At 41.1% G+C, this 26392-nt stretch overlaps 1 protein-coding gene and 1 non-coding gene across 8 annotated transcripts in view; both read right to left on the bottom strand.

Moving 5' to 3' along the window:
- Positions 1–26392, bottom strand: part of syt19 (synaptotagmin XIX) — a 91343-nt gene that overhangs the window by 20025 nt on the left and 44926 nt on the right. For 3 of the 7 annotated variants that reach the window (XM_048545200.2, XM_048545198.2, XM_048545201.2), the window contains exons 2-7: positions 25284–25331; positions 22709–22896; positions 18508–18662; positions 18020–18409; positions 15172–15291; positions 8088–8199 (exon numbers count right to left, since the gene is read on the bottom strand). In XM_048545200.2, the coding sequence (XP_048401157.1) occupies positions 8088–8199; positions 15172–15291; positions 18020–18409; positions 18508–18662; positions 22709–22883 (952 nt within the window). In that variant the 5' untranslated portion in view covers positions 22884–22896; positions 25284–25331. The remainder of the gene's footprint in view (positions 1–8087; positions 8200–15171; positions 15292–18019; positions 18410–18507; positions 18663–22708; positions 22897–25283; positions 25332–26392) is intronic. The other 4 variants (XM_059652030.1, XM_048545202.2, XM_048545199.2 and 1 more) reach the window with 2 other exon arrangements.
- Positions 17445–17516, bottom strand: trnac-gca (transfer RNA cysteine (anticodon GCA)). The gene has a single exon. It is a non-coding gene; the product is annotated as a tRNA-Cys (tRNA).

The following is a 26392-nucleotide window of genomic DNA, read 5'->3' as shown; positions in this document are numbered from 1 at the left end:
CTGTTTCACGTTCATTTCTGACAAAGTACGCTTTCCTGAGAATGCTGTCACACGTGTGTTTCTTATTAAAAGGTACCAAACAATTTTAAGATATTTAAATTGAGTGAAGTTGTACCTGTCTGATTTTAATCTTGTGGGAAAAATGCCATTTAATTGATTCTGAGTCCAATGGAAACTCCCTGTGTAATAGATCTCCTATGGTGAAAATTTTTACTTTTTAAAAATTTCTATGTTTACAGTGTATTTTTAGCATTGAGTGTTAGATTAAGATTTTTTGTCAAGTGTAATTAGGAGAATCAGATATTTGTTCATATTTCATTGTTTATTTTGCTAGAACTGTAGGTTAGTTCCAAACCAAACTAATAGAAGCCTAATATCTGCTAAGCCATTACTATTTACTAAATATTACATGTTAAATTGATGGATACAGCTCAGATACATGCCACTTTGTCTATAGGATTGAATCTTTTTGGATTTTTGTCTAAGTCTTAGTTTCATCATGTTTATGGAGAGTTTCTCTCCATGAGGCCTAGTGAATTTTTTTGACTGTATCTTACCAACCTAGCCACATTAGCTACCTCATGGCACCCTTCTCCCCAGATCCTAGCTCCGTTCTATCACCAAACATTTCCAGAAAAACTCACCAATCATTGGATATCCCCCAGCTTCCCCAGCATCTACCCCATCTTTAACACATAGCTGCACCCCCAGATAAACGTTGGCAGTTGGTGATCACCAACAATGTAATGGCACAGCGGCTACAAAACCACACTGTTCGTGGCATTCCTAACACTCCCTTGCACATTCAACCCCATTGTCTCACTCTTGCCACTGTTTAACAACAGGGCACACAGTTTGGCTGTCCTCAGCTACATGCCATCTAAATGCCCTCACAAGGTCACTGCGACTTTGCTTCCAATACCCACTGGAAACACGCAGCTTCTCTTTGAAAAGGAGGGGATTATGCTAGCAATCAGACAAAGACAATTTTATTTGCTGTCAGCAATAGCAATGACAAACAAAACCAACAGAAGCTGCAGTTCAGCCCCACAATAGAAACCAAATGCTGCCAAGCTGACCAACAACTATTTTACAGTCCACGATCGCTGCACCCAGCTGCCATCTGCTGGAATCGGGTGTTAATCAGGTCCTGTCAGGTTTGTAACCATTGATGCAGCTGAGCTCCGTCGTGGACAAGGACAGCTTTCTCCTCCCCACTGTCCTCATCATCCTCCTGGAAGGTTGCTATCATTCTCGGCATCTGTCACATCGCCCTGTTGTCTGCTCCAATTGTGCAGACCACAGCATGTCAGGATGATGTGGCACCCTCTGTCCAGGCTGTACTGGAGGGACAACCCTAGCGTTGAGGCACTGACCACCCTTGATCAGTTACAAAGGACTGGACATGTCGTCCGCATGACCATCACAAGACTGCCTAAGCAAGTGCTCTACACCTGGCCCCAAAACTGCAGTGAAGTCTCTGTTGGATAGAGAAAACACATCAAAGATACCCTCAAGGCCTCACTGGCAAAGTGCAGCATTCCCACAGACACCTGGGAATCACTGACCCAAGACCGTCCAAAGTGGAGGAGGAGTATCCGGGACAGTTTTGAGAACCTTGAGACTTGCTGCCGGAAAAAGCAGAAGTCAGGTAATCCCCCTTTCTGATGAAGGGTCTAGGCCCAAAACGTCAGCTTTTGTGCTCCTGAGATGCTGCTTGGCCTGCTGTGTTCATCCAGCCTCACATTTTATTATCAAGGAACCTCACTCACCCCTTCCCATGACCACCCTCCTCCCCAAGTGTAACAGCCTACAGTAGCCGTATTGGTCTGTACAACTACCTATAGACTCACCCAGAAAGTGGAGGAGAGTCATCCTTACCTGCGAGGGACCTCCAATGAATGAATGAATAATGCCCTGGGACCTTAAGTGCTCAACCAGATGCTTCTTAAATGTTGCAAGAGTTCTTACCACTTCATCCACACAGACAACACGTTTCATATTCCTACCACACACTGAGAGATTCTTTTTTCAGATCTCTTCTAAGCCATTTGCTCCTCAAATTAAACTTGAGCCCTCTGGTCTTAGTCATACCTGCCATGGGGAAAAAGATTCTCACTATCTATTCTGTTAATGCCTGTCATACTTTTTCACACCTCAGTCAGATTGCCCAGTTAGACTCCTTTGCTCCAAGGAAAACAAACCCAGTGTATCCAGTGTCTCCTCATAACTGAAAATTTTTATCCCAGGCAACATCCTGATGAATCTCCACTGCACCCTCTTCAGAGCATTCATGTCTTTCCGAAGGTGTGGTGACCAGAACTACATACAGTATTCCATTTGCAGCCTAACAAATTACTTAGAATCACTTATAAAATTGTAACAAGTCTTCCTTGCTCCCATATTCTATGGCCAGCTCATGAAGGCAAGCATTCTGCATGCCTATTTCACTACGTTGTTTATCTATGCTGATATCTTCAGGGGATCTGTGACTTGCACACCAAGGTTCCTTTGTTCCTCAGTACTCCCTAAGGACCTACCATTCATTGTGTATACCCTTTCCTCATCAAACTGCCCAAAATGCAGCACCTCACACTTATTAGGATTAAATTCTATCTGCCATTGCTCTGAGCAATTTACCAGCTGATCAAAAGCAGACCTTCCTCCTCAGTACCAACAACACCCCCAATTTTCATGTCATCTGCAATCTTACAAATTAAAATAGAACCAACAATCGACTCGCACACTTCACCCTGGATTTCGCCTCCTACTGAAAGAACTCCCTCCTTCTCCTGCCCTCATGGTTGGACCCTTCTCTCACCTGACCTCTGCCACCCTCACAAGCTGACTCTGCTTTATATGTTCTGCAGTCTTTACTGGGTGGCTCCCCAGCTCACTGGAGGCAATCAATCAGGCTCATTGTCGAACATAGAACATAGAACAATACAGCGCAGAACAGGCCCTTCGGCCCTCGATGTTGCGCCGACCTGTGAACTAATCTAAGCCCATCGCCTTACACTATCCTATCATCATCCATATGCTTATGCAAGGACTGTTTAAACGCCCCTAATGTGGCCGAGTTAACTATATTGGGAGGCAGGGTGTTCCACGCCCTTACCACTCTCTGAGTAAAGAACGTGCCTCTGACATCTGTCTTAAATCTATCACCCCTCAATTTGCAGCTATGCCCCCTTGTACAAGATGACTTCATCATCCGAGGAAAAAGACTCTCACTGTCCACCCTATCTAATCCTCTAATCATCTTGTATGTCTCTATTAAATCCCCTCTTAGCTTTTTTCTCTCCAATGAGAACAGACCCAAGTCCCTCAGCCTTTCTTCATAGGGCTTTCGCTCCAGACCAGGCAATATCCTAGTAAATCTCCTCAGCACCTTTTCCTATGCTTCCACATCCTTCCTGTAATGGGGCGGCCAGAACTGCATGCAATATTCCAAGTTAGGCCGCACTAGCGTTTTGTACAGTTCCAGCATGACATCACGGCTCCGGAACTCAATCCCTCTACCAATAAAACCTAACACACCGTAAGCCTTCTTAACAGCACTACCAACCTGGGTGGCAACCTTCAGGGATCTATGTACATGGACACCAAGATCCCTCTGCACATCCACACTACCAAGAATCTTTCCATTGACCCAGTATTCTGCCTTCCTATTATTCTTCCCAAAGTGAATCACCTCACATTTATCTGCATTGTACTCCATTTGCCACCTTTCAGCCCAATTCAGCAGTTTATCCAAGTCTCCCTGCAACCTGCAACATTCTTCCACACTGCCCACCACTCCACCGACTTTAGTGTCATCTGCAAACTTACTAACCCATCCACTTATGCCTGCGTCCAAGTCATTTATAAAAATGACAAACAGCAGTGGTCCCAGAACAGATCCTTGAGGCACACCACTAGTAACCTGACTCCAGGCTGAATATTTTCCATCAACCACCACTCGTTGCCTTCTTACAGAAGCCAGTTTCTAATCCAAACTGCTAAATCTCCCTCAATCCCATGCCTCCGTATTTTCTCCAGTAGCCTACCATGTGGAACCTTATCAAAGGCTTTACTGAAGTCCATGTACACCACGTCATCTGCCCTTCCCTCATCCACATGCTTGGTCACCTTCTCAAAAAACTCAGTGAGGTTTGTGAGACACGAGCTGCCCTTGACGAATCCATGTTGACTATCTCCAATCAAATAGTTCCTTCCTAGATGATAAGACCATAAGACATAGGAGTGGAAGTGAGGCCATTTGGCCCATCGAGTCCACTACACTATTCAATCATGGCTGATGGGCATTTCAACTCGACTTCTCCGCACTCTCCCTGTAGCCCTTGATTCCTATTGATTATAAATCCTATCTCTTACAATCCTTTCCAAAACTTTTCCTACAACAGACATTAGGTTCACAGGTCTATAATTACCTGGGTCATCTCCACTGCCCTTCTTGAACAAGGGCACAACATTTGCAATCGTCCAGTCCTCTGGTACTAAGGCTCCGCCACCTCCTCCCTAGCTTCCCAGAGAATCCTCAGAAAAATCCCACCCAGCCCAGGGGATTTATGTGCCTTCACACCTTCTAGAATTTATAACACCTCCTCCTTACTAACCTCAATCCTTTCAATTCTAGTAGCCCGTAACTCAGTCTTCTCCTGTACAATATTCTCCTTTTCCTGAGTGAAAACAGATGAGAAATATTCGTTTAGCACCTCTCCGTTCTCCACAGGATCCATACACAACTTCCCACTTTTGTCTTTGACTGGCCCTATTCCTAACCTTGTCATCCTCTTATTCCTCACAAACCTATAGAAAGCTTTAGGGTTCTCATTTATTCTATGTGCTAACGTCTGCTCATGTCCCCTCCTTGCTCTTCTTAACTCTCTCTTTAAATCCTTCCTAACTAATCTGTAACTCTCCATCGCCTCATCTGAACCATCTCGTCTCAACGTCTCATAAGCCTCCCCCTTCCACTTAACAAGAGATACAATTTCTTTAGTAAACCACGGTTCCCCTACCTTATCACTTCCTCCCTGCCTGACAGAGACATACCTATCAAGGACACGCAATATCTGTTCCTGAAACCAGCTCCACATTTCGATTGTCCCCATCCCCTGTATTTTGCTACCCCATTCTAAGCCTCCTAAGTCTTGCCTAATTGCATTATAATTGCTCTTCCTGCATCTATAACTCTTGCCCTGTGGCATGTTCCTATCCCTTTCCATTGTTAAACTAAATGTAACCGAATTATGGTCACTCTCTCCAAAGTGCTCACCTACCACTAAATCAAACACCTGGCCTGGTTCATTACCAAGTACCAGATCCCCTCTTGTCAGCCCTTCGACATACTGTGTCAGGAAACCCTCCTGCACACATTGGATAAAAACTGATCCATCCGACGTACCACAGAATCGTACACTTCAGGAGAGGCCCTAAAGTCTGTACTGCCAAAGCTACACTGAATCCACTCTTGCCCCACCTTCCAGCAGTAGGCTCCTGGCCTTGAATGTTATGATGTTTAAAGTGCTCATCCAACTACTTTCTAAAGATTGTGAAATTGTCCACCTCAACTACCCTTCCTGGCAGTGCATTCCCACCCTTATCTGGGTAGAAAATCGTTCCCTAAAATCTCTTGCTTTTCACTTTAAAATTATGCCCCCTTGTTATTGACTTTTCGCTAAAGGGAGCAGCTGCTTTCTATCCACCCAGTCAATGCCCTTTTATAATCTTATACATGTCAATCAGCGCCCCTCTCATCCTTCTCTGCTCCAAAGAAAACAACCTGAGCTTATCCAGCCTCTCTTCATAGCTTAAAGTACTCCATCCCAGTCAACATCCTGGTGAATCTCCTCTGCACCCTTTCCAGTCCAATCACATCCTTCCTAAATTGCAGTGACCAGACTGCAAGTCCAGCTGCAGTCTAACCAAAGTTCTGCACACCTTCAACATAACCTCCCTACTCCTATAATCCATGCTTAACTGAGAAAGGCCAGTGTCCCTCTAAACTATCCAGTAACCTACCTCTACCTTCAGGAATTGGTGGACAAGAACCCCAAGATCCCTCTGTTTCTCTGAGCTTCCAAGTGTCCTGCCTTTCACTGAGCTAACTCTATGGTGGGAAACCAATCAGATGCTGGACTCATTAAAGCCCAAATACATGTGAGAAAGTCCAAACTGTGGATTCCTATGGTTTTCTCAGCAATCCTGTGCATCAGGTAAGTAAAAGTTCAGCCCAGTGTTTCATGGTTGAAGTGATCAAGAAAAGGGGATATGCAGAAGAGTTCAGCCAACATTGAAACAACAAATCCACAACCCTTGTTATGCAGGAATTGTATGTGTAGTATTTTAAGTGGAACATTCTATGCCCCGCTGAGTCAGCAGAATGCTATGAACTGACCTGTTCCACCTGCTACAACAGGCTTGACCAATAAGCAGCCTAATTCCTGATAGATAACATGGCCTGCTAGGCCTTTGCTCAAAATACAGGAAAGTGTCGCTGGAAGATATTGTAACGACTTACTGCTCTAATCCGCAATCATTTCTCTCCCGTGTAGTGAGCCTACCAACAGCAAATGCAAGCAGGATTCTGTCAATGATTTGAGGAACAATGGGCAATGCAACATGAGTGGCTTCACTCAGTCCAAGACCTGGATTCACGCATGTGAGTCTACAGGTCAAGGCCAGAAATTGTTTCAGGGAGACACTATCTTTGGGAGGAGGGCACTAAGAGTCATGGAGTGGATAGTGATAGGGTAGAGAGTTGTGCTGTGGTCTGAGGAGGGGCAATGTGAAAGAGGCTGCTCCAGCCTGGGAGGGCAGGAGGACACAAGGAGGACGTGAGCAGTCACTGTAGCAACAAAAAGTTTTACTCTGTGACAAACCATAGCTTTCCGAAATTTGCTCATCAGTACCCTGAGTGAAAAAAAAATCAAAATATGACCTCCACCAACCTCATGCAAAATGGTTGGACATCTCTCTGCTTCAGGGCATTGCAGCTGTGAAGTTGGCATTTAATTAGTAGTGAATGTCACCTAACCTCTAAACCTTTAAGCTTCAACCTCCATCTAGGTAAGTGTAAAGATAAACTGCAAATGCAGTCTCACCATTGCTCATACAAGAATCCCACAGCTAACTTGTACATCAGGTAGCCGAGCTAATATCCACAAGGACAAAAACATAAATTGTTGGAAAAACTCAACAGGTCTGGCAGCATCCATGGAGGTAAAGCAGAATTAACCTTTCACATCCAGTGGTCCTTCTTCAAAACAGAGCTAATATCCAACCAGGAGATTCTTACTTAATCTCTACCAGCACCACATTCCCTTTCCGTACCATCACTTCCCCAGTGCAACAATATCCAGTTTGTTCACTACTTTCTACAGAATGCTTTTGAGTTGGTGTTTGCCATATCTTTCACTAACATTGACAGAATTCAGGAAGAGCTGATTTTCTCTTCGAAGGGGAATTAGTGAACCTTATAGATCTTTAGGACAATCCTTTAGTCACTGACACAGCTTTTCATTTATTTTCTTCTACTTTAATTAACTAAGTTTAAATTCTCCAACACCTGTAGTGGGATTTGACATTTGTGCCTGTATCGTTAGTCCAGATCTACTCTCTTTGGAGAGCCGCAATGCCACTGTACTCCCCCCATAACTACTGATACAATAACTAGATGTTTTAGCAAGGTTATCCTTGATTATTTGTTGTAAGTCTTTCAGTGAAACATCATATATTTTCTCAAGTGACATCTTAACTTAACTAAGGTCCAAAGTTAGGAACTTACTGACCAGGTCATAAAATTCTGATCTTTATTTGGCTCCATGACACAATGGCATGGAAACATCAATGCATGAGCTCAAAAATCTCTCCTTCAAAATGAACATTTAATGAGTCAGGCTTCAATGCCCATTACAAACACATCAGTGCTAGAAAAACATTAAAGGTATGATCACCGAGAGGCAAAGAGTTTATTTTGATGCATCCTTAAATTTAAGCATTTTTCTTAATTCTTTTATCATAAGGCATCATTCACAAATGGCCAAGGAACAACATTGTGTCAATGGTATAACTGTAAATACCTATATCTGGACTGGTGCTCGAGCAGCCAGTTTTCACCTTCAGCAGGACAACTTCCAACTTCCGGGCTGTTGGAAGATACTTAAGCGATAGAAAAATTTCCCCAATGACCTCCTGAAAGAAGCAAAAACAAGTAAAGTTATACCAGACCTGAAGTAATTACATCAAAGATATTAAATAAATATAAATTCTTGTTGTTACTGTTTGCGTGCATGATTTAATCAGTTCACCTTCTATCAATCTTAAGCAGTTAAATAATGTGGTGATCTGTAGTGATGTTCCCCGGCCATCAGTGTTTGTTTGATTTTCCATATTAATGACCTACACTTTGGGGTACAGGCATATTTTGAAGTTTCCTTATCGTATGAAACTGGGAAAAGTTGTATGCTGTGAGGAGGACAGAGTGGAACTTCAGAAGACATGGAATGATTGGTAGAATGGGCAGACTGGTGGCAGATGAATTTCAAAGTGGAAAAATGTGAAGTGACTCATTCTGAGATATTAGGAACTGAAGATGCTGGAGAATCCAAGAAAACAAAGTGTAGAGCTGGATGAACACAGCAGGCCAAGCTCCTCCTATTCTGTTGGGTAGAACATGAAGTGACAAAACAAAATAAAAGACAGCATCCTAAAAGGGGTAGAGGAGTTGGAAGACCTGGTTGGATATGTGCGTAAGTCATTGAAGGTGGCATGACTGGTTGAGAGAGCAGTTAATAGAACATATCGTATCATTTGGGCTTTATTAAGAGGTGCACAAAGAATCACAACAGGAAGTTATATTGAACATGTATACCCAGGTACTAGTACATTTGATTCCTGACATTGCAATTTGGGATGGATGTGGGGGCATTGGAGAAAGTGCAGAAAAGATGCATAAGAATGGTTCCAAGAATCCAGAACTTCAGTTATAAACATAAATTGGACAAATTAGGACTGCTTTCCTCAAAGAGAAGGCTAGCAGAAGATTGATAGAGGTAATTAAAATCACGAAGACAGAATAAATAGGGAGAAACTGCTTCTATTCATGAAAAGCATCAAAAATAAGAAAACAATGGCTGGAAATGGACAGTAAAAGCAATACAAAAGAAAGCCTTTTCATGTAGTGAATGACGATGATCTGGAATACACTGCCTTGGCTTGGATGGAATCAAGTGCAATTGAAATATTTAAAAGTGACTCAGATTGTTATCAGAAATCGAAGAATGTGCAGTGTTACAGGGTGAACACAGGACTATGACATTTACTGAATTGTGCTTTTCGAGAGCCGGTGCAAAGAAAATGGGTCAAATGGGTCAAATCTTCAAAAGGATCTCGACCTGAAACGTTAGCTTTCCTGCTCCTCTGATTCTGCTTGGCCTGCTGTGTTGATCCAGATCTATTCCGTGTTGTCTCAGATTCTCCAGCCTCGGCAGTTTCTGCTACCTCTGGGTCAAATGATCTCCTTCTGCACTGTAGCAATTCTATGACTCTGATGATATACAAGCTGTATCTTCATGTTACAATTATTGGAGCCATAGAATTGTAGGTTCTTCAATGACTTCTTTCTAGCTCCTTAGCTCCAAGGACAGAAATCACACTATTTTACATTATAGTGTGATGGTCTTTCTTGTTTTTATTCACTTGGAGTCTCACCTGTAATTTACATGAAGCTCATTATGTAATTATTACTTCGGACTTGCTGTGAGATGTTGATTTTCCACTCCTCATAGTGTCAAAGTCATGAGAATAACAGCTATCCCATATTGGAATTTGTTACAACCAGGTGAGAAGGGTTCATGGCTCCTCTCTTTTTTAACCTTCCCTGGGTGGCTACAGGAAATAACATTTTATTTTCCTTTTCAGCGCCGAGCTGCCACTCTTCAATTAAACTTCGTTAACAAGATTAAAATGATGGTGAACAAGTTCAAAGGTTTTTCAGAGAGAAAATAAATTTTTATTATTTAATTTAACAAAAACAAAGCATAACATGCAACACACACGCATACACACAATTCATGTATTGAGCTTATGGAAATGATGAGGACAGGGATATTGGGTATAAACAGAAAAAATAAGGGCTTTACAATTTAAATTTTTTTAAAATTTAAGTTGAGAGATTGAAGCCTGGCTCTCAACTGTTTTGCTGCCATTCTATTTCCTCAGGAATTGTAAAGTTAGCAGATATTCCTCATTATTGAGTAAACAGAGCTCTTCCATATTAGTTTTCGAAGGCATCAGAGTATTGAGTTTGAAGATGAAACAGAGCGAGAGTGAGTCATAGGTTTTATCCTTGACATGTTCAGTCCATGTTGCTTTCTGTCTCCTCTATTTCCGAAAGTGAATGATTGAAATGTGGTAATTCCCAGGAAGCTGGTTTTATATATTCCATATGGGCTATCTGGGTTTGGAAGTGATCACAGCAGCCATTTTAGGTCTGCAGGCCATTTTCTTGAAAAGAATTATATTCCATGATAATTTCAGTTATTAAAATCAAATGATGGAAGTTGGACATTGACAGTCCATTTTCCCCATGGTCACAACATCCATCTTCCCACCAGGAAGAATGGAATGCGAATGATATTTCTCCATTGTAATTATGAGGTGCCATTTCCCACATGCACACTTTTTGTCTTAACTGGGTTCTGAATCTGTTTTGTTATTAGCAGTCAGACCTATTTACTGATCTGTGCCGCATAACCCTTCAAAGTTCAGTTCTATAATCAATGTGCCAGATTCAGACATTTTTGTCAATTTAATTTCTAGGAGATTGATGGGTGGCAATCTGAAAATTCGAAGAAGGGTCCCAACCCAAAACATCAACTTTCCTGCTCTTCTGATGCTGCCTGGCTTGCTGTGTTCCTCCAGCTCTACAATGTGTTATCTCCTTTCCTCTAATCTCTTCTACTTTCCTTGGATCACTTGAGTGTTCAGCTTCTGCTACATTACTCTACAACTCTTCCACAAAGTGTGTCTTCAACTTTACTTATTCCTCGTTTATTTGAGAAATCCAATGACCCTCTTATAGCTTTAGCATTAAGTTATCTGTTAACTAGTTCTCTGACTGTGACCTGAAATCTTTCATTGCCTTCCCTGTTCCTTTCTGGCCCATATTTACAGCTGTTAACCTAAGTCTGGTGTTTTTAACTCATGTGGATCTGTCCCAACTCTTTGTGTCACATCCGGATTGGCTTCGGCCCTGTTTAACTTGAGCAACATTTCCCCAACCACCTCAAATCTTATAGAATTTGCTGCCCCCTCCTGGCCTCTTTGCAGCTTCCCAGTGGTTTAATGCAAGTCTTTAATTCAGTAAATTCAATGCTTTAGCCAGTCCAAAATGGATGAGTTTTGCTGCCCCCTATAGGGCTTCTGATTCCCTTTCAGTTTCCAGCTTTCCTGCGGCTTTTTCTCCTTTACTGTTTGAAGGGTTTATTTTGCTGCAAGCCGAATCCTTTCCCACAAAAATATCTATGGCTGGTATTGGCAAGCTTGAAATGACATCCACTCTTAACAGCCGCAAGATTCAACAGCTCTCACTGACTCTCTGAGCAAACTCTAACCTATGACACCTCTAGATTCTTTCCCAAGAATTTGCTCCACAACTTGTTGCTCCCCGAGCCAATATCATCCAGTACAGTTACAACACTGGCATCTACCTTACAATATGGAAAAATGCCCAGGCTATCAAGCAGCATCGGCTCAACAATAACCTGCTCAGTGGCGCCCAGTTTATGTTCCACCAGGGCCACTCAGCTCCTGACCTCATTACAGCCTTTGTTTAAACATGGACAAAAGAGTTGAATACCAGTGGTGCTGTGAGACTGACAGCCCTTGACATCAAGGCTGCATTTGATGAAGTGTGGCTACAAGGAACCCTTGTATAACCGGAACCAGTGGAAACCATAGGGCAAACTCTCCATTGTTTGAAATCATATTTGGTACATAGGAAGATGGTTGTGGCTTTTGGAGGTCAGTCATCTCAGCCCTAGGATATCTCTGCCATAGTTCCTCAGCAGACAGTCCTACACCCAACCATCATCAGCTGCTTGATCAATGACATTTCCTCCATCATTAGGTCAGAAGTGAGGATATTCGCCAATGATTGTGCAATGTGCAGCAGCATTCACAATGCCTCAGATACTGAAGCAGTCCATGTTCAATGCAACAAGATCTGGACAATATCTAGGCTTGAGCTGACAAGTGGCAAATAGCACTTGCGCCACACAAATGCCACGCAATGACCATCTCCAATAAGAGACTATCTAACCACTGTCTCTTGATAGTCAATTGCAACACGAACACTAAATCCCCCACTCTCAACATCTTGGGGGATAGCATTGACCAGAAACTCAACTGGGCTCACCACATACACGCAGTGACTACAAGAACAAGTAAGAGTTCTGCGGTGAGTATCTTGCTTCTGGACCCCCAATCCCTGTCCATCATCCAAAACACAGAAGTCATGAGTATGATGGAATATTCCTCACTTCCCTAAATGACTGACACTTCAACAACTCTCAAGAAGTTTGGCACCGTTCCGAACAAAGCAACTTGCTAGACTAGCAGCACATCCACAAACATTTGGTTTGGCACAGGTAGAATGTGCAAACTCCACACAAATAGTCACCTGAGGGTGGAATTGAGCTTGGGTTCCTGGCATTGTGAGGCAGCAGCGTTAACCACTGAGCCACTGTACCACCCCTTGAATCACAAAATATATCACCATTCCTTGGGTATTCAATGAGATTGTAGCCAGTGGAGAGTTTTCCCCTGATCCCCATTGACTCCCATTTTGCTAGGGCTCCATGATGTCGCACTCATTCAAATGAGGCCTTGTTGACATTGGCAGTCACTCTCACCTCACCTCTGGAATTCAGCTCTGTTTCCCACATGTGAAAGGTCAAAATCCTAGAATTATCTCCTTGACAGCATTCTCTCCCATCCACCTCTATTGCACCTAATGTGAAAAAAGAATACTGCATTTCTTAAATCTGTTTCCCTCACCAAAGCTGCCTCCATTCGATATTTTCAGCTTGAGCTGTCTCAATCAGAAATCCATTTGAACTTTAGTTGGTCCAGTTTTAACTTATTCCGTTTGTTATCCCCAATTTCTAGCTCTGGATATTTCCCACCTACCTTGAAATTCCTGTTTCTGGTTCTAGAACTCCACCACTTAGTACAGAGCAATCACTATTAGTTCTTCCAACAACAAAGCTTTTAATTTCTCAGAGGTTATTTTTCTGCGGTATGAAAGAATAACATCTAATGCGGTCATCTTTGTAATTTTAGATCTTTAGGGACTTGAATGATATTTTTGCAGTTTTTTTTAACAGGTTTTGAATGAACTGTTCATTTCTCCATTCCATTCCTTTCATTGGTTCGTCATGGACCAAGTTCTCAAAATTCTTAAAAGCAGATGAAAAGGGATGACAGCTCCTCTTTTTTATTGAACCCTCTCTCGGTAAATTGCAATAAGTATCATATTTTGTTTTTGAGCTATCACACTTCAGTTAAATGTACTGTAGTGAACCAGGTCAAAAATGAAAATGAGCTCATTCCATGGGGTTGTTTTGTGTGAAAAAGAATGAAGTTTTATAAACTGAAGAAAATAATACATAGAGACAAATACACACACACAAGACATCACGATTGGACTTACACTGAAGATAGGAGTTGAGGAGGTGAGGTATCTGACACAGACAGGAAGATAAATGCAGTTGTAGTTCAAAGCTTTTCATATGCTTTGGGTTGCAATAGTGAAACCTGAGTCCCAACTACTTAGCTGTCATCCTGTTTCCTTGAGAGTAATGGAGTTTGCAAATACCTTTCATTTCACAATCATTGGAGGTTTTCCTAGTTTTTTTTTATGATGCTGATGTCTGAGCTTGTAGGTGAAAAACAACCAAATAAAGAGGGAGATGGGAACTTTCTGGAGCAAGAAAGTCGACATTTCAGTTCAGGATGAAGGCTCCCGAGCCAAAATGTCAATTTTCCTGCACCTCTGATGCTGCATTCCTCCAGCACTACACTGCATTGACTTGGACTCCAGATCTCCAGTTAGAACCCCTACAGTATGGAAACAGGCCCTTCAGCCCAACAAGTCCACGTCAAACCTCAGACCACCCTACCCAGACCCAGTCCCCTGTAACTGACCTAATCTACATATCCCTGAACATCATTGGCAATTTAGCATGGACAATTTATCTAACCTGCACATCTTTGGACGGTGGGAGGAAGCCGGAGCACCCAGAGGAAACCCATTCAGACACAGGGAGAATGTGCAAACTCCACAGACAGTCACCCAAGGGTGGAATTGAACCCAGGTTGCTGGCGCTGAGAGGCACCATGCCACCCCATTCTTGCTATCTCCTTATATCTGGGAGCTTTCATATTTTTGCTGTGATCAGTCCACTTTGCTTTCTCTCTTGTTTGTTGCTGAAATCAAGCTATTAAAATGTGGTTCATTTCTGTATTCCCAATTAAGCTCCATTGTTTTTTCCAAACTGAATACTCCACACATATCCTTTCATTTTCAACATGTCCAGTTGTTACCCAAGCATAAGTAAAACAAGAGATGCAAATTCCCTAATACCTCACTGAGTTTCAGAGTCTCTTGATAAAAATGGTAACTCTGAGGCAGCTATTGTGTACTTTCTATGCATGTTGCCAAGGCTTGTCAGATGATCACAGTCACCAATTTAGGCCAGCAGTGTCCTTTCATTAAAGCCATTTTCAGATCATGAAAATCTCAGGTATTAAAGTCAAATGATGCAAATTGAATATTGCAAGTCCATTTTTATTCTGATCATAACAAATTGAAAGGGTTCAATGACTCGATGCAGAAAATGGGACTAAAATACTTGTAATCCTTCTCTTCCTCTGGGAATAGTCCTCTATCTCAACTTAGCAACACCCTATTATGGTACAATTCAAGCCTGTGGTAAACTACAATTCTACACCTGCATCCCTTCACATCAGCATAAATTTCCAGAACATTCCATTCATAAAAATTTTTTGTATAAATGTTGTGCTAATCAACAAATTGCTACCGAATGCTCTGGCAAAGTATCTTACAATCATGGAGAGGCCAGATAATGATTAAGTTTGTACCTTTTGGACCTTCTGTAACTTCTCACAGAATTCAGCTGTGCTGGATAACTCCAAGTCACTAAATGACAAGCGCACCTCTCCTAAAACATCACGCCGAGAATATTTGTCAAAATCCCAAACCTGGAAAAAGAATATTTGCTCCGAATTAGATTGTAAAAATACAAAAGACAGACCACTGATTATCAGTAAGAACTATAGACAGAGACTGTTGATTTTTGTTTCTTCGCGAATTACAAGTGTTTACTTTTGTCCAGCTAGACGTGTGAAGTTTAGATAGTGCAGAAAATTATTGGACAATGTAATCAACTGATTGATGATATGTGGAGGAAGGGAATTAAATACCAAAACTGTGCACAGATTAGGAATTTTGAGCATGAGCAGAGAATACTTTGAATGGTGAAATATTTCACATGGTCATGCAATTTCCTCCAATTTTTTAGAAATTGCCACCAATAATATTGGATCAGAGCAGTGTACAGAGCAAGTGATTTGTGTTCTCTCCTGTTACTGTCCACACTTCTGGATAACAGTATCAGAATTCTGGGAATCTGTTCAAACTCTTAGCCAGTGAAAAGTGAGCTGTGCTAGGGTAGCTAAATCCAGGAGTGAGGCAGAATGTGGAAGAGGGAAAATTATGTTCAATTAAAATAATCACTTCTGTTTCCTACAACCTTTTCGGAACTTGTACAACTTGTCCAAATACAGGACTTCATTTGTTCATTAATACTAATAAAAATAATAATAATAACAATAATAATAGGAAAAAGAAGCAGGAGGAGGTGCTGCCAAAGGAACATTTGTAAGTTATTGCATCCCTTAGATCATACTTACTGTTGTTGCTGGTGAAACATGTGTAAATATTGAGATATTGGGCAGAACTTTTCATGGATAGCAGTTGGGCAACTCACATCCACCATTGCCCTCAGATGCCATCTAGACTCTTGTGATTATAGTGCACAGTAGGCAGCTGAATTAATGCAGAGTATGAGATAACAAAGTGTGGAGCTGGATGAGCACAGCAGGCCAAGCAGCATCTTAGGAGCACTAAAGCTGATGTTTCGGGCCTAGATTCTGTTGAAGGGTTGTGTTCATCCAGCTCCACACTTTGCTGTTTCGGATTGTCCAGCATCCGCAGTTCTCATTATCTCTAATGCAGAGTAGGATTTCAGCCATTCAGGGATAGAAAGTCCCGCCAGCTGGAGCTGATTGGCCACTAGCTTTTGTTGTCCCAGCCATATAGTGGGCACTGCCAGGACAGCATCCAGCCCCTGGATAGAGGCTCCAGGTAAGTACAGGGATAATGGGAACTGCAGATGCTGGAGAATCCAAGATAACAAAGTGTGAAGCTGGATGAATACAGCAGGCCAAGCAGCATCTCAGGAGCACAAAGGCCCGAAACGTCAGCTTTTGTGCTCCTGAGATGCTGCTTGGCCTGCTGTGTTCATCCAGCTTCACACTTTGTTATCTTAGGTAAATACAGGGCATTGCTTGAGGAGAGTTTAGCCACCTGTGATGGGGGTGGAAAAGTGGGGTTGAAAGTCAATGCAAGGAGGAAGCAAGGGTTGGATTCCATCTTCTGGGGTGAGGCAGTACCCCTGACTTGCAAAAAGCATCCTTGAAAGATATTACCCTCCTTCCATTCTGCATTTTCCAAAGATTGTGAAAAGAAGTGGGCTACTCACTCCTGCCTGCCTGCTGATGCTGATGGCTTTGTGGCATGGAGAGGGTGATTTGAAGGTAACCTGGGTCTTAGAATGGAGGTGAGCTTGGGGGTGGTGGGCTTGGCACTTGCCCTCTTTTAGATGTGCCCCCTGCCCAAAAACACATTCCACCTGGACATAAAATACCCATTCACCAAATTGGATGTTACAAGGTTGCAGCTTGGAGGACACACAAGATGCATAATTATTTCTGTGAAAAATCTGGAGTGATATCATTTGTAGAATGCCTACAGTGTGGAAACAGGCCCTTCGCTCAACATGTCCACTCCAACCCTCAGAGCATTCCACCCAGAGCTATCCCTGTAATCCATCTAATCTACACATCCCTGGACACTACAGGCAATTTAGCATGGCCAATTCACCTAGCTTGCACATCTTTGAACTGTGGGAGGAAACCGGAGCACTTGGAGGAAACCCACACAGACACAAAGAAAATGTGTAAACTCCACACAGAGAGTGGTCCAAAGGTGGAATCAAACCCAAGTCCCTGGCACTGCACCATCCAAACAAATTTATACACAGCTGAAGTTGGGCCAAGGTGCCTAAATACAAAGGGGGCGCCCAGATTTGAACTGGGGACCTCTTGATCTGCAGTCAAATGCTCTACCACTGAGCTATACCCCCAGTAGTGTAGTTGCAACATACAGTCTTCAAATGAACAGTGAATGTAAATCATTTATATCATGTTTCATTACTATTTTGGTGTTTTTGTACTGAGAAGCCCAGAAAAAAATGTATACTGATAAAACTGTTATTCCAGATTAGTAAGTGTAAAGCAACACAACTTCACAATAATTCAAAGTTCTGAACTTTGACAATTGTGATACAATGAACAGAAGCATTCAAAATCAAATTCAATCTGTCACTGTGTTCATTCAAACACTTTAATCTCTCCTTTGATAGATAGTACACTGCAGTAAACCACTCAGTCCGTGATTGTCAGACAAAACTAAAGTCCATCAACTGGAAAAGGACAGTGAACAAATAGTAGCAAAGAGGGAGCAGAGTGCACACTATGGCCATGATATTAACAAAACAATTAGACTGAAGATCAAACTCAGCGCTTTGACATAAAATAACATTTTGAATAAACATAACAAGATAGCAAGATGATTTAAAATAAGTACCTCAAGTTTTAAAGTAGCCTTCCTGTAGGCAGTCTTTTCAATAAAACAGGTAAATTGGTCTCCAAAAGAGGGACTTCTCGTATTTTTCACAATCTTTGTGTCCCATTGGTGAAGGATGCATTGGTATCGAGGTAAACTGGTAAATAGCTTTATCCGAATGAAAAAATTGGTGTGCTGATTGAAGTGTCGAGCAGGAAGATTAGAAGCTTCTTTAACTGTCAGTTGTAATTTTGACTGTTTTTTATTATATAAGAGGGAAAATTTCAAATTGCCTGAAAGCTCAACTTTTGAGTCAACGACAAGATCATCATTTGACTGAATCAGTTTAAAATCAACACTCCTTTGAAGATAAAGGCTTAGCTCTTGTATACTCTCTTGGAGCTTGTACACCTTAAAAAGACACATATGTAAAAGTCAAAAGATTGTAATTAAACAGTGTGCCGTGTGTACTTTTAACTGTGTGGTTAAAGAATAATATATCAACAAACCTGAGAGTCACGTACCCTATAATCATACTCCTTCGTGCCCGAATACTCATCTTCATCGGACAAACCCAGGAAATCTGTGGAGTTGCTGCATGTTGATAAGTTGCTTTTTTCCGTATATTGTTTATTGGGATCAGTCCCACTCACAGCAATTTTTTCTACAAGCAGAATATTAATTGAAAATTACACAGGAACAATTTATTATTGGAATAATAAAAGTAGGTACTCATTACACGCAAATTCTCATCCCAAACCTAGTGATCCCATCACACCCTTGTGTACCTGTTGGAGGGCTTTGAGGTTATCTTTGCAGAAGATACAAGCTTTTATTTAGCATTCAGAGATAATGAGAACTGCAGATGCTAGAGAATCCAAGATAACAAAGTGTGGGAGCTGGATGAACACAGCAGGCCAAGCAGCATCTCAGGAGCATAAAAGCTGACATTTCCAGCCTAGACCCCCTCATCAGAGAGGGGGATCGGGAGAGGGAACTGGAATAAATAGGGAGAGAGGGTGAGGCGGACCGAAGATGGAGAGAAAAGAAATTTCCCCTTCCCCCACCGCTTTCCAAAAGACTTCACAAGCTTCAAAATCTCCCCTTCCCCCACTGCACCCCAAAACCAGCCCAGCCTGCCTCCGCTTCCCTAACCTGTTCTTCCTCTCACCCATCCCTTCCTCCCACCTCAAGCCGCACCTCCATTTCCTACCTACCACCTCATCCCGCCTCCTTGACCTGTCCGTCTTCCCTGGACTGACCTATCCCCTCCCTACCTCCCCACCTATACTCTCCTCTCTACCCATCTTCTTTTCTCTTCATCTTCGGTCCGCCTCCCCCTCTCTCCCTATTTATTCCAGTTCCCTCTCCCCATCCCCCTCTCTGATGAAGGGTCTAGGCCCAAAATATCAGCTTTTGTCCTCCTGAGATGCTGCTTGGCCTGCTGTGTTCAACCAACTCCACACTTTATTTAGCATTACTGTGTGAATAGTTGGCAGCCTTTCAATGCCTTCATGCAATGTTCAGTAGCATGCAAAGAATCATTTACCTTCCTATCATAAGGAAAGGCAATTTTAAATTCAGACTTGATATCTTAGGCTTGGCTTTACAAAAACTAAAACATACTTGTGTTACATTACAGCATATTATGTAAGGTCATATGATAATTCTGGATAGCCTTTGGATCATCGAACTTCCTAAGGATTTATAGAATCCCATCATGAAATCTAGCAGTTTCTTAAATGATTCCAGAGATTGTTTCTACTGAGAAACCCTGAGTTGCATACTATGTGTTCATCTTTCTACACAAGGAGAGCTTCTTGGAATTGACTCTAAATTTGACCTTTGCTATTCCAAATCATGCCCTACTGGCATTTCAAATCTATTCAAAATGGTCTTCCAGCTTTGCTGTTTTTCTGCTGTTCACTATCTTTTATAGCTTTAATCAATGTTGTCCCATTCTTTTCTTTTGTCCCTGAATTAGGGAATAGGGTGAAATTCAAAAATTCTAATTGGAATTACAAAGAAGAAAGGCACAGATCTAGAAATTAGACAGAGAAACATAAACAAAAATTATAAAGGAAAAACCTTGAATTCCAGAGAGGAATGGGCATACAGAAATCTAATTTTTACAAAAAGAGCTTAAATTACACAAACAGGCGGAGCAGGAAATGTTGATTCTATTACTGACTTTACTGTTTTTGATTGTGTTAGTATAACATCAGTAATACTTGTTTCATGCCTAAATTCAATAAGGAAGAAGTCGAAATGTGTGTTGCGTTGTTTGAGAAAATTGCTATGGAACTGCAATGGCTGAAATAAGCTTGGGTAGTATTTTTTACAGAACTTGTTCATAGGGATGGTTTTAAAGCTGCATTCTTTCAGATAAACAATAAAGTGATGATTAAAACTAAAGTTTTCAATACTCATACGAGGGCTTTACAGCAAGAAATTTAGCTTTTCAGGAAAAGAACTGGGTCAAACCTCCGTGAAATATGTGAGAGAACAAAGATGATATTTATTAGGTTGCATAGATTTATAAGGTTAGAACAAGACTTTGAAAATCTTAGAGAAATAATGTTAATGGAAGGAATTCAAAACTGCAGTTTTTTTTCAAATTCGTTCATAGGATACGGACATTGCTGGCTAGGCCAGCATTTCTTGCACATTCCTAATTGTTCAGAAGGCAGTTAAGAGTCAACCATATTGCTGTAGTGTCACATTGTAGGCTAGACAAGATAAGGATGGCAGATTTCCTTTCCTAAAGGACATTAGTGAGCAAGATGGGTCTTTACAAAAATAATTATCTTGAGCAGATATTCATTTTTCCTTCCTGGGAAGAACTTTGAAAGGTTTAATCCCTGAAAAGAGCTTAAATAAAAATTATCTTGAATTCAAGTAGGATAAGTTCAATTCAAGTATATGACTAATTACGCTTTATCCACAAACTTGGACATTAAAAGATCCACAAATTGGGAAAAGAATGGAGAACAGGATTTAAAACCTAAACAAATGGATCAAAAACTGCAATAAAAAGTGAACTCCTTGCTGCCAATGTCATTCCTGTCAAAGTTAATCAGGCCAAACCATTGTGAAATTGTTGATCCTGTCACATCTGCTATCTCAAGATTCAAAATGTGTGCAATAGAACAGATTTTAATAAAAGAATCTAAACACTGCAAAACAATAGGACAATCTTTTAACTAAAGACAAGAGAAAGTGGGAAAGACATTGCAAATTGACAATGGAGATTTTCTGTGATGAGGGACAGAAAGCAAAACCACCAGTAGTGATAGATAATGGGAACTGCAAATGCTGGAGAATCCGAGAAAACAAAGTGTGAAGTTGGATGAACACAGCAGGCCAAGCAGCATCTCAGGAGCACAAAGGCTGATGTTTCGGGCATAGACCCTTCATCAGAAGAGGGGGATGGGGAGAGGGTTCTGGAATAAATAGGGAGAGAGGGGAAGGCGGACCGAAGATAGATAGAGGAGAAGATAGGTGGAGAGGAGAGTATAGGTGGGGAGGTAGGGAGGGAATAGATCAGTTGGGGGAAGACAGACAGGTCAAGGGGGCGGGATGTACCTACTAACCCCTCTCTACCTATTTATTTCAGAATCCTCTCTACATCCCCCTTTTCTGATGAAGGGTCTAAGCCCGAAACATCTGCTTTTGTGTTCCTAAGATGCTGCTTGGCCTGCTGTGTTCATCCAGCTCCACACTTTGTTACCACCAGTAGTGATGAGCACTGTTGTTTGCAATAAAGTTGGAACTCAAATTGTACTTTATATCTGAAGTGTCAAATGAAATTCATTGCAATGGCATAAGCTTTCAAATGTTGTCGGTACAGAATGTTAAACCTTGAAATGTGGAATAAGAGGGAAAAAAATACTTGTAATATATGAATACATTAGTTGTTAAAGTGTTACCAATATTATATCTTAATAATAGTACAAAAATGTATTACAGTAAATTTTTTTCATTTTAATAGGGAATATGTTATGTTTCAATTATGTTTTAAATTGTCTCCTTTCATTTAAGCTAAAATGGGATAATTTGAAATGGGGAGTAACCTAAGTAAAGCCCAAGTGACCAGGTTTCAATCTGCATAAAGACTCAGTTCTGAGCTTATTGCAAGGTGTAAACTTTAACAGCTTGACACAGTAATACACAGATAATGGACGCGTCTTTTTTGCACAGGGCTCTTAGGCAAAAATGGAGATCTGAAGAGGGAAGCAAAAAATGGGTGCTACCATGCCAGGTAGATGCGAAAGGTTAACCATCAAACATCTGGCTTGAAGAAGAATCAGGAAGTGTTGAAGAGTGCAAAATGAGCAAAAAGGTATCTTGTCATTACAATCCCATTGGTTATTGAACAAAGCATTTAGTGAAATAGCTTTCTTTTAGAAGGATGGTGGAGAACACCCTGGTGGGTCGGGGGAAGTTATCATGTTAATACTGAGAAGAGTTTAGCACTTTAAGAACAAAACTACATGTCTGCTGAGAGTGCATTGTAATGTGTAAGCAGGGCATTGGGTTTACAGTTGTATTCAAATGTTAATAAGTAATACATTTTTCTCTAATTTGTTGTATCAGTTGAGTGTTAAATAAGGTTTCATTTATGTTTATTTTAGTATGTTTACTACAGTAAAAGAACTAGGTATTAAAGAGAGCCATACATCTCACTTCTAGAATTTAGCATGGACTCACCTTTAATTTTCTTCGCTTTTCTGTGTTTACAGTAAAGGTAGATCTGCCAACCTAGAATTATCATGGATACCAAAAGGAAAAGGCCTGCTGCCCCCAAAAGAATAATTTTCCTTGTATTACCCAGATGAATACTGATGTTTTGAATAACAGCTAAGAATTTCCTGGTAAAACCCATGTTCCTTTTATAGCTGTAAGATAAAACAGAATTGATTAAAAAGAACACCAGTGACTGCAAATGGTTTGTTCCTACTGATAGATTTATAGATTACCCACACAATATTGCACAATTTTTAAAAAAGCATATTCACGGATGTAGGCATCATTTACAAGGCCAGCATTTATCAGCCAGCATTAATTATCCTTAATAGAATGGTTTACTAGGCTATTTCACAGTGTAATTAAGAGTCAACAACATTGTTGTAAGTCTTGAGTTACACTTATACCAGTCTCGGTAAGGCCAGCAGATTTCCTTCCCAAAAGGACAGTACAGGGATCAAGATAAGTTTTGTAACGATTCTGGAATTACATAGGCATCTTACTGATATCAGCTTCTTTATCTGGGTTTATTTAATTAAGTGAATTTAAATTCACCAGCTGGTAAGGTAGAATTTGAACTTATGTCATCAGATCATTAGTTCAGGCCCCTGGATTACTGGACTCCTAGTATATCCACTGTCTTACTATACCCTAATTTATCAGATTTACAGTACAATGTAGGAAATCGTTTTGGCTGCAGGTTACTTTGCAGCATATGGTACAATTCAGTCATGTTTTTTTTTCAAACTGCAGCCTGTATTGGCATTACTGGTACTTTAGATAGAAAAAATTGCCTCATTTTATGAATGCAAGGCAGGCATTTAGTAGATACAGAACCAGTCTTGCGGCTTTCCATACTGTCATAAAGCTGGCTACATTGTTCATGTTGGAAGAATAGGATTCAGGCTCTTCACAATACCACGTGTCATTTTGGGCCACATCACCCCAATGCTCCTCAATAACGATAGGAAGTTATGTGGGAGGCCTACCAATGTATCCAACATCTCAGTGTGCATGTTCGTCAGTGTTATCCTCTGTGCTGCCCCCAACAAAATCTTTATCTGATTTTCCTCATCCTCCAACAGCTGGCAAATCATTTACCCCTGTTTGGCTACAGCCACTCATGTCTGGCAACTCACCACTTACAGGACCCAAGCCTCTAAAATAGCCTCTAAAATCCTCACAGGGCCAATATCTGACCTGGAGGCTAGGAGTATAAGATTAAGTGACGATGCATTTTATTTCCTTACATGGATAACTCTTCATGGGAAAGAGGATTTAGGAGAAGGAGCAGGTCATTCGCCTTTCAAACCTGCTCCACCATTCAATAAGATGATTGCCAATCTGGCTGTGGTCTCAACTCCACTTTCTAGTCTGGACCCCCATTGCCCTGTTCTCTCCAGTTTACTAAACTCTATCTGCCTCAACCTGAAATAAATTCAATGATCCTGTCGCCACTGTTTTCTTGGGAAGAAAATTCCACAAAATAGTGGCCCTTTAGGAGAATGTTTTTTTCCACATCTCCATCTTAAAGGCAAAAGTTCTTATTTTCAAACTGTGTCTCTTTGTAGTCTTCCTCATAAGAGGAAATATATTCCCAGCATCCCTCCTAACATGTCCTCTCAGGAGCTTATATGTTTCAACAAGATCATCTCTCATTCTTTGAAACTGAATGGATGCAAGCACAACCTATCCAATGATTCCTCATAACAGTCCCATTGGTCCAACGCATCCATGCCAACCAGGTTTCCTAAAATGAACTAGTCCCATCTGCTTGGCTTTGACTCTTATCCCTCTAAATCTTTCCTATCCATATACCTGTCCAAAAGTCTTTTAAATGTTGTAACTGTACCTTCATCTACCACTTCCTCTGGCAGCTCATTCCATATACTCAACACCCTCTGTGTGAAAATATTGACCCTCAAGTTCCTTTTAAATCTTTCTCCTCTCACCTTAAACATATGCACTCTATTTCTGGATTCGCCTACCCTGGGGATAAAACCTTGGCTATTCACCTTATCTATGCCCCTCATGATTTTATAAACCACCATAAGGTGAACACTCAGCCTTCTATGCTCCAGGGGAAAAAAAAGTCCCAGCCTGTCCAGCCTCTCATCATATCCTTATACCTTACACCTATTAATGGGAATTTCATTGAGGAGAATGTTTTTCTTTTATAAGAAGATATCACGTCATGAGACTGAAAAAGAAACATTTCCGGTAACAGATTTCTGGTAACTTGAGGGAAAATAAATTCATTTGACCATGTGGTTGGAACAATGCACAGACAGAGCAGCCTCCGTGACAAGGAAAGTTGAAGGATTTGTCTGTAAGGTAAAAGGGCAATATCCTGACATTCAGGTTATTCATTGTATCCTCCACCTTGAACCTCTTCCACCAAACCAATGCCACCAAATTAAGGTGCAGAAATAGACTAAGCCATGAAAATCATGAATTACATAAAACCACAGCTGGTGAAATTATGTTTGTTCACTATTTTGTGTGCAGAAACTGGAGCCAAGCATCAGAATTTACTTACATATCAATGATTATTGTGGTTGAAAGTTCTGTACTGTGCTCATGAGCTCTGGAGAAAAAGGATAAATGGTTCAACATGTATGAACTGCTGTACAAAGAGTTACTACCTGATGATTACTGGTGGGCTAAGCTCACATACCTTATCTGACATCTGATTGAGCTGAATACTACAGAAGAAGAACAAGACAGTCCTGGCTATCACAGATAAACTTCAAGGTTTCAGGTTAAAACTAGGGCTTTGGCAGAAGGCAATGACAGGGATTTCACTTGCGATGTTTCCAATAAACAGCAGACACAGCTGTCAAGATGTACAGCCTCACGTTCAAACATCTCAAAGCACCTCCAAGAGAAGTTCAAACACAGCTTCAACATCAACAAATCTGGAAAATTATGACTTGATACGTGATCTGCTTTGCTCACTGTCTTCTGATTCATCTCAAAAGCTGACATTAAAAGAAAAAGAGGAATACGCCGAGCTACAGATAGATTGCACATTGAAGCTAAAGTTTAGATAGGCGTCTTTGTGTATGTTTTGGCTGCATGAGTAATTTGATCTCTGACCCTGCTATTACTGTACTCTTGCCGTTTGCAACAACAAATCTCTGCAAGTGAGCATTTTCAACACTGGTATACATGAAAAATAACAGGAGGGAGTGGTTGTTAACGGAGCAAGATGTGCAGCTGCGCCTTTCATCAATTCCTCCCTGGATCTGCACATATACACAGACCAAGATTTCCCATTAACCCTGTAAATTATAATATGCTCTACATTGTATTTTGTTCTGACCCATTGCTCATGAATAGTTAGAAATAGTTGAGTTGAATAGATTTTGAACATTTGCCTGTGTTCGCAGTCGAAGACGGTGTTGATGCTGATGAATTTGGAACACTAATGAGTTTAATCCTTCTTTAGCTTCTTGTATGCACCACATTGCAAGCCTGTCACGTGAGATCATAACCATAGTAAATGCAAGGAAATATGACATTTATAAGCAATCAATTCTGCAGAAGGTTGGTGTGATGTGGAATTGTTTGTCTCACTGAAGCATGCAACCATTACAATGGTTGGGATCCACTGTTCTAGAGAACCAGCAAGAGCTTTTGTTACTC

Source organism: Stegostoma tigrinum, chromosome 17, assembly GCF_030684315.1.
Source record: "Stegostoma tigrinum isolate sSteTig4 chromosome 17, sSteTig4.hap1, whole genome shotgun sequence".
Taxonomy (NCBI): Eukaryota; Metazoa; Chordata; class Chondrichthyes; order Orectolobiformes; family Stegostomatidae; genus Stegostoma; species Stegostoma tigrinum.
The sequence above is the reverse complement of the archived record's forward strand: the minus strand, read 5'-3'. Positions and strand labels throughout refer to the sequence as shown.